Genomic DNA, 7,719 nt, shown 5'->3' with positions numbered 1-7,719 from the left:
TTTCTTGTGTTCACAAGCTTCCTCTAGCAAGCTTAGCTTCTCTCTCTCTCTCTCTCTCTCTCTCTCTCTCTCTCTCTCTCTCTCTCTCTCTCTGCTTTTTTCCTCTGAGATCCTGGTTTGCCTCCTGTTCTTAGTGAAGCTGCAGTCCATAGCGTTTGCAATTCCAACAAGAGATCGATCATGGTGGAGCGTAGTGTGAAATCGGAGCATGGAGGCGGCCTGTTCTTGCCTCCCGGGTTCAGGTTCCACCCCACAGACGAGGAGGTCATCACGAGCTATCTCCTGCAGAAGCTCTTGAACCCTAGCTTCGACCCACAAGCCATTGGGGAGGTGGACCTCAACAAGTGCGAGCCATGGGATCTCCCAAGTAAGTCGTGTACCTTTTACGATCCCAGCTTTTGTTCTTCAGTTGCACCACAATCATACATGTAGTTTCAGAAAGCTAAGCTTAATTTGAGCTGATTATTTGGTGTTTTCTCCCATGTTGATCGATAAACAACAGGCAAGGCGAAGATGGGGGAGAAGGAATGGTTCTTCTTCTGCCACAAGGACATGAAATACCCGACGGGGATGCGCACCAACCGCGCCACCAAGGAGGGCTACTGGAAGGCCACCGGCAAGGACAGGGATATCTTCAAGCCGGCTGCTGCTGGAGGTGCAGGCCGTGAGCTGGTGGGTATGAAGAAGACGCTCGTGTTCTACATGGGCAGGGCTCCAAGGGGATCCAAGACCAACTGGGTGATGCACGAGTTCCGACTCGAGGGAAAGTCCAGGCACAACAACTCCAAACTACGCTTCAATCCTAAGGTATATACATGGTCTACGTACTTGCTTGTACATGCTGAAAAATAATTTGCAATTTTGCTTCAACTTAGCGTGTCATGAATTAATTAATTAATATTTGGTGAAATGTTCAGGATGAATGGGTTGTGTGCAAGGTGCACCACAAGAATGGGGAAGCCAAGAAGCCCGCCGAGGAGTACTCTGCCGGCACGCCCAACGTCAGCTCCGTGATTTCAGACGACGCCGGCGAAGGAGATGATCATTTTCTGGACTCCATGATCAATTCCATGTACTTCAACTCTGCCGGCAGCAGCCTGCCCAGCACGACGAACGTCAACGCCGCGGCGCCGCACAACGCGGACTACAACCCAATTTCTTGTACCGTCAACCCAATTTCGTCAACCTTCCTAACTACGGCTTCAACGACACAGCAAGCATCAGCAACCTGCACCAGGTCGTCGCTCTGGCCAAATTCAGCAGCTCCAAGAAGCAGCAGTAGCGGTTACAGCTCCTCGTGGAACATGCTTCACGCAGACCATAATCAGGCAATGGGAAGCTACAACTTGCATCACCAGGCAATGGTGGCTAAAGCTCTAGGAGGGGTCATCTCTCCAAATTTCGCTGGTGTTTTACCAAGTTCGTCGGTTACAGCAGGGTTTCTGCAGCAAAATTCAGTGGGCATGCCGCAGCAGAAGCTAGGGAACTACAGGGAAAGTTATGCCACTAATCTTACAAGTAGTAGTGCTTCTACCACTGGACCAGCTGCTAAGAACTTAGGTGATGGGCTAGTGCGCTACTAATTACATAGTAGTACTTAATTGGTTAGTGATCATTGTAGTTATTTTGTGGCAGTTTTGTTGGTTGCTTAATTGATTGAGTTAGTTCTTGGAACACAGAGAGGTCATATATACTGTTTGTTTTAGTGTTGTAAAGGACAGATCGATATAATGTTTGTTTGTTGGTGAGAATTGAATTTGTTTCTTGCTGGTGCTTATATTTTCATGGCACGTAGTTCTGGAAGAAGTTGATGTAATTTTAGGAGCTGCCAATTGCACAGTCGTGGGCCAAACACTGGATTTTCTTGACCATCGTTCTTCCATGTAACGGCTGTAGCATTCCTTCTTCTTCCATGTAACGGCTGTAGCATTCCTTCTTCCTCCACTCCCGCGATTTTTGTTATGTGTGATTTTTTTAGTACTTATTTTGTGGCAGTTTTATTTGTTCAAAATGGGCAGTTTACTTATAATCCAATAAGTTCGTTCGTACAATGACAAATCATACTATTTGTGTTGTGAAATAAAGGATAGTGTTTTTTGTTTATGTTGGTGAGGATCTGTTCCCTGTGTTGGTGCTGGTATTTTATTTCTGCATGACACAGTTTTGGAACTTGCTACAGTTTTAATGTCATTACCAGATACTATGTCTTTTTTTAAAAAAAAAAACTTAAGCAATGGAAGAACAGTAGCTTGTCTATTTATGTGCGTACCAGTACCACACTACCACTACTACTGAATCTCCTTTTGAAAAGCTGATACTAATTAAATTTGATTAATTGCTGGACTATGAAAGAATGGCACTAACTAAAGACGGAGGCTTGTAATCTTGGCTCCCAAGTTAGATCGGCAGTGGCGACCCTCTCGATGTTGATGTACAGCTTGGTGCACCGATGGATTTCATCAGGAAATCACGTGCCGCCAGGTCGGTGCAGCATGCATTTTGGACGGCGGCGCATGCAGTCCACATGGCATGCAGTCCATCACAGAAAATGGAGGAGCAACTACGGAAACCGCGTCGCTAGATACCTGCCAGCTGATGCTGGAAGTGCATGCTCTCAACTGTTCATGTGACTTGAGCAGTTGATCCATCCGTATATATGCTTGCATGATCTGGAGTCCTGAACGATCGATCATTTAGTTTGTCTTCTGGGTAGCTGTTTGTTGGGCTGAAATTATAACTGAAGTTTCCGTAGCCATGGCATCCAGCTTGCATTGCATATGACTATGGTTGAAAAGTGTGTAAGATGAGAGGAAAAGATCAATGAGAATCACCTTTAACTATTGATAATTCCTGCTGTCATGGTCTTTCTTACAAGCAGTCATGTTTTGCAGGCCACCGGCATGGTTCCTCAGAACCTAACATGCATGCGCTTATCTGGCAGCCTGCTGCGTATGGCCGGCCAAAATGTCGTCCACGGCACCGACCATACGAAAATCTAGAGCATTATATGTTGCACGTTGCCATCAACAAAAAACAAATTTGCTTTCATCTCTCTATATACGTCATTTTCAGACCAGTATCATATCAAACCGGTGTCGATCAATCATAGATAGCAAAGCATGGGACGAACGATCTACTTGTACACAGTGTGTTACTTATTGGACAAGTGGCGGCAGATAAGGCTTGAAACTGATATGAGCAGCTATGTGAGGATGTTGGTCAACAAAATAAAGATTGCAAGAAAAAGTCGCGCAACAGCAAGGAAAAAGCAGGCAAAAGTGCTAACGAAAAGGGCAAGGTAAAAAAAAACAAGACTTTTTCATACTTCACCTCAGTGCACCATGTGCTACAGCTGATGTAATCTTAAATCATTGGCAGAGGCTTCTACTTGTAGCATCCTTAGTAGTTGGACGTATTTTATTTTCAATTTTCATATTTCATTTTCACCCAATTTACTAGCTCATGAGCATGATTACATATCTAAATGAGTTAAAAAAAAGGCTTAACTAATTTCCTCCTTTTTCTTAACAATCATCACTGAGAAAAGTGATCTCTGATCTTTTAGTTCGCTACAGAACACAGTTGTACAACTTGGGTTTGCCTTTACCTCCACAATAACGAGGAAAAAGACATAGTAAGCATTTTCCAGGTGCTTGGGTTCTAAGCCAAGACAGACATATCCCCCCACGGCATAAAGGACAAATTGACCCTAGAAAGACTCGGAGCTACTTTTAGAAGCTAATTTTTCTTGGGCCAAGTCATCACTTGCGCACTAAGGTTGCCCTGACAGTAACCTCACAAGTGATGAGGTAAAAGCTACAAAAGCGGTGTCCTGATCAGCCAAGTATAGATCCACTTAAATGGTCTAGTAGTACCTGTTGATTCATTAGCAAGTAACGAAAGTGGGCCCCACACACGATCTTGGAAAGTAACTAGTAGCCAGAAAATAAGCAAACATCTTCATCAGGGTTAAGGCCCAAGGAGGTTATCAATGAGTCAGTGCATTTCACATGCAAATCAATGCATTGCTGTCGCAGACCATACATGTTGACAGCAGCAGAAACAGACACAATTCACAGTTTCAGTTGAGGCACAAGATGCAAGTAGACGTGACACATGTTCAAGTACAGTAATTTCTGATCAAATAAATAACAAGATTCCATTTTATTTGATGCACAGTGCCATCTTATTGGTTACCTGAATTTCAGGTTATTCACAGAAAACACTGGAGGCCATGGGATGTCTGGTACAATACAAGCCTCGCACATGTATTTGTTTGCAATAGCTCAGCTAGATCTCTGTAGAATATTACACCAAAAATTGAGCACATTGTAAATAACAGGTGGCTCAGTAAAATACACAAGGCACTTTGGAACAGGAAACTAACAATATCCACAGTGCAGACCAACAAACATCGGTCCTTCATCCTTCTTGTGCCTCGCCAAGCTAAGCTCCCATATCCTGCATTAAAGTGTGATCAAGATTCCTGGGGAGCTTCAAACCTCGAGGGAGTATCAATTCCCATCATACACATGAGTCCTGATATCAAAATGATAAGAAGCACTATGCCCTGCACATAGTAGACAAGTGTGAGAAAATAGTGCAAGGATACAGGGTATGCTGATATACAATCATTTTACAGGAGAGCACACGTTTCAGAATAGAGCTAACCAGTAGTGAAACAGAATACAAGTAAAAACTTACAACAAAAGTTCCTTCCAGAAGAGTTGATTTGACTAGGCACTCCCCATCACATTTGCCCAAGCCAGCTTTAGTAGTATTGGTCTTCTCTGCAAGATACCTGCCTAATGGCAGGTCAGAAGGTTTTTCCAGTAAAGCTGATGGTTGAGAAGCATAAAGAATGGTATATCCAGCTCCAGACTTCTTCAGCATGGCAACCAGGTCAGAAAGCAACTCTCCTGCAGTGACGTAGTACTAAATTAGCTTTCTGCAGTACAGTAATTAAAAGTAAAAGAGCAATGCTAGTAGTCTTATCCTAACCTTCTGATTTCGCAGGGTCTAAATCCTCGAAACCACCATTGCAGAAGACAATCAGATCGGTCTGTCCACTTGGGTTGTTTCCCATCCGTGATGTCACCAAGTCCTGTAATGTACATGTTGTCAATGTACAAAACAAATATTTCATTGAAGAACCAAAAAAATATATAACAACTTACACGAATAGAATCCATGCTGTGATGTTTCTTCACATCTTGACCAGTTACAGTACATGTGTCTGTGTAGGTGACACGATTTCTTTCAAAACCACCGTTACAATTCTCAGCAAAGCCGGACAGCAATGAATTCTCCAATTTCTCATCATCTGTAGTGGAAACATAAGGGAATGCCATGGAAAACTCTGAACTTGTGAAGGAGAGCTGCAAGAAGCGTAGTGATTATAAGCCATTGAAAATTTGATGCTTCAGTTAAACAATAACAGAGAGAGAATGCCTATGATTACCTTCAATGTATCTGCTAAAGCTGGATCAACTTGCTTATCTTTCGATATGTCTGATGATTGTAGCTAAGGAAAAAAGAACAAGTCAATGGTCATTCAAAACTGAAGCAATGGCTGTCTTAGTAATAACTTCATCATACAGATTAAAGAATTTGCTAGTTTTATGGCTTCATGAAATTTAAAAACACTATTTATATCGACTTTTTTTGCACAAGCACTGCTTTAGTATAAAAATAATTTAATTCAAACAAAATTTGCACAAGCAGACAATTTAAAAGTGATAGAAAAATAGATGTGTATCAAATAAGTACCTCTGAGCCAAGAAAAACAATGGCGACATTAACATTCTTCTGAGCATCCTCCTTTGAACACTAAGAATGAAATCAAAAGATCAGAAAACTGATGAAACTCGTTCCAATGCAAGAGCTGACAAATTAAAAGAAGTTGCATGAAAGCTTAAGTTTCACCAATGAAGATACTTACCATCAAGTTTGACCAGCCACCTTCCTCAAGAACGGACTTAGCTAAACTCTTTGGAGACACTGTCTGATAGTGGACTACTTGCTTAGCATCATCGGAACGGAACCTGGATGGAACGATTGATGGAATGTTAGTAAATCCTTGAGTAGTGAACTGGCATGTGCTTGCTAAAACTAATAATTTGAAGGTACAAGAAATATTTGAACTGATGAGCTAGTAAGTTTGGATCAAGTCAGAAAAAAGTGAACTGATAAGACAACAAGGTTGAGGAAGGTATCTTAGGATCTGATCAGCAAGCAACTGAACTCATGTAACTGAATAAGACTGATTAGGGATATATGATATATATCAGAGTCTAGGAATAGTATTGCATCCATCATCAGAATCAGAAACCAGGTGTGACATACTGAGTTACTAACGTAACCTAGGTAGAAAACGTTCAGTGCTTAAGATGTATTACTGATGTAAAATTCTCTGATAAATGAAACTCTGCATTGCTAAGAACAACTCGTTGTTTAACTGAATTCATGGCTTCAAATTCCATTGCAATTTAGAGGCTACAGGTGGTTCGATAAAAATTAAGAGCCCAAGATTAACCCAGTTCATACTCTAGCTACCAAAATTAGGGCATACAATATTTTCAGGCATGAGCTATAGTATCCCAAAATGTGAACCGTGCAACATCAAAAGACAATTTTTTCCTCAAGTCTCAACTTTTGAGGAGGGCCATTCGTTTTTTGTTTTCCCTAGGCCTAACGTCTCAATCTTGATTTTTTATTGATACGTTGGACAGACAATGCTTTTTCTTTCCAGAATCAAATGTAAAAAATCGATCTAATACAATGTGATAATCCACAAGTCAATCTGCACTAAACAGCTGCTTCCTCCGAATAAGATGATTCTATGGCATATAAGCTGACAGGCAAAGCAGGGCAATAACACATGAGCTAATTAACCCATTGGTTGGGCCATCTTCTATTTATTTAACATGGAAACAACGAAACAATCAGCAACCAAAGAAACTACTCCTTGAACAAAGAAAATAAAAATACATGTGTCATGACAACGATTAGTATACCGATGCACAATGGCTTTCTACTTTCTGAGTGAAGCAGAGCAACCGGAACCCCCAACATTAACATCACGCATCATAGCACGAGATCTCAAGGTAGGGACGGTAAAGATAAACGCAACAAGTTACCCACCCGTAGTTCTTGGGCGCCCAGAGGAACGCCGGCGCCAACACCGGAGCCGCGGAGGCCACCTGCGCTGCGACGAGCAACACCGCCAGCGCCACCCATGCCGCCGCCATCTGATCGAATCGAATCCCCGCCGATCGTCAAATTAGAGGCCGAAAAATTGAGGGAGATTGCCGAAACAAGAATCGATCTGGGCTGTTGAGCGCGGAGATCTCGGAAAAATCTTACCTTTGGGCGAAGCAGGGATCACAGATTGAGATTGGGAATTTGTGCTGCCTCGCTCGATTGGGTTCCTCTCCTCTGCGTCGCCGTGGCCGCGATCTGAATCGGTATCGCTAATTCTGGAGGGGACGACGGCCAGCAAGTCGTTCCCTTAGTAGCTACCACGCTTACTCCAGAGACACTGACCTGTGGGCCCATATGTCAGAGGCTATCTTTAAGTATCCGAGTTCGTGTCGTGAACTAGGGCCTCGGCGTCGCACACAACAAACAATTATCTCTCAATCAAAACACGAAAAAAAAAGTTAGCGAGGTCGTAGGTGTAAAATTATACACGTGACACACAGATGAAGACGCAGCGAG

At 42.6% G+C, this 7,719-nt stretch overlaps 2 protein-coding genes across 3 annotated transcripts; one reads left to right on the top strand and one right to left on the bottom strand.

The window, feature by feature from the left end:
- On the top strand, positions 1 to 1,777 carry LOC101772237 (NAC domain-containing protein 77). The gene is made up of 3 exons (XM_004978427.4): positions 1 to 367; positions 503 to 807; positions 918 to 1,777. The coding sequence occupies exons 1-3, from the start codon at positions 181 to 183 to the stop codon at positions 1,581 to 1,583; spliced, it is 1,158 nt and encodes a 385-aa protein (XP_004978484.1). The 5' UTR covers positions 1 to 180; the 3' UTR covers positions 1,584 to 1,777.
- Positions 1,778 to 4,117: 2,340 nt separating this feature from the next.
- On the bottom strand, positions 4,118 to 7,524 carry LOC101771828. Of its 2 annotated transcripts, XR_001164816.2 has the most exons (10): positions 7,366 to 7,524; positions 7,144 to 7,250; positions 5,942 to 6,044; positions 5,770 to 5,829; positions 5,462 to 5,524; positions 5,178 to 5,378; positions 5,002 to 5,104; positions 4,705 to 4,919; positions 4,388 to 4,570; positions 4,118 to 4,298 (listed from the first exon to the last, which is right to left on the bottom strand). XR_001164816.2 is itself a non-coding variant. In XM_004978426.2 (9 exons), exons 2-9 carry the CDS (start codon positions 7,248 to 7,250, stop codon positions 4,478 to 4,480), a joined length of 945 nt encoding a protein of 314 aa, XP_004978483.1. In that variant the 5' UTR covers positions 7,366 to 7,524; the 3' UTR covers positions 4,126 to 4,477. The 2 variants fall into 2 exon arrangements, 1 of the variants encoding a protein (XP_004978483.1); XM_004978426.2 differs by having other exon boundaries at positions 4,126 to 4,570.
- Between the last annotated feature and the right edge of the window lie 195 nt (positions 7,525 to 7,719).

The sequence above is a fragment of the Setaria italica genome, chromosome VIII (assembly GCF_000263155.2).
Source record: "Setaria italica strain Yugu1 chromosome VIII, Setaria_italica_v2.0, whole genome shotgun sequence".
Lineage (NCBI taxonomy): Eukaryota > Viridiplantae > Streptophyta > Magnoliopsida > Poales > Poaceae > Setaria > Setaria italica.
The sequence above is the reverse complement of the archived record's forward strand: the minus strand, read 5'-3'. Positions and strand labels throughout refer to the sequence as shown.

Excerpts from the sequence above, each read along its gene's own strand:
- LOC101772237 (XM_004978427.4), top strand. The coding sequence starts at position 181 with ATGGTGGAGCGTAGTGTGAAATCGGAGCATGGAGGCGGCCTGTTCTTG. Across the intron at positions 368-502 it reads CGAGCCATGGGATCTCCCAA|GCAAGGCGAAGATGGGGGAG; the intron begins GTAAGTCGTGTA and ends GATAAACAACAG. Across the intron at positions 808-917 it reads AACTACGCTTCAATCCTAAG|GATGAATGGGTTGTGTGCAA; the intron begins GTATATACATGG and ends TGAAATGTTCAG.
- LOC101771828 (XM_004978426.2), bottom strand. The coding sequence starts at position 7,250 with ATGGCGGCGGCATGGGTGGCGCTGGCGGTGTTGCTCGTCGCAGCGCAG. Across the intron at positions 6,045-7,143 it reads TGGGCGCCCAAGAACTACGG|GTTCCGTTCCGATGATGCTA; the intron begins GTGGGTAACTTG and ends CGTTCCATCCAG. Across the intron at positions 5,525-5,769 it reads TTGTTTTTCTTGGCTCAGAG|CTACAATCATCAGACATATC; the intron begins GTACTTATTTGA and ends TTTTTTCCTTAG.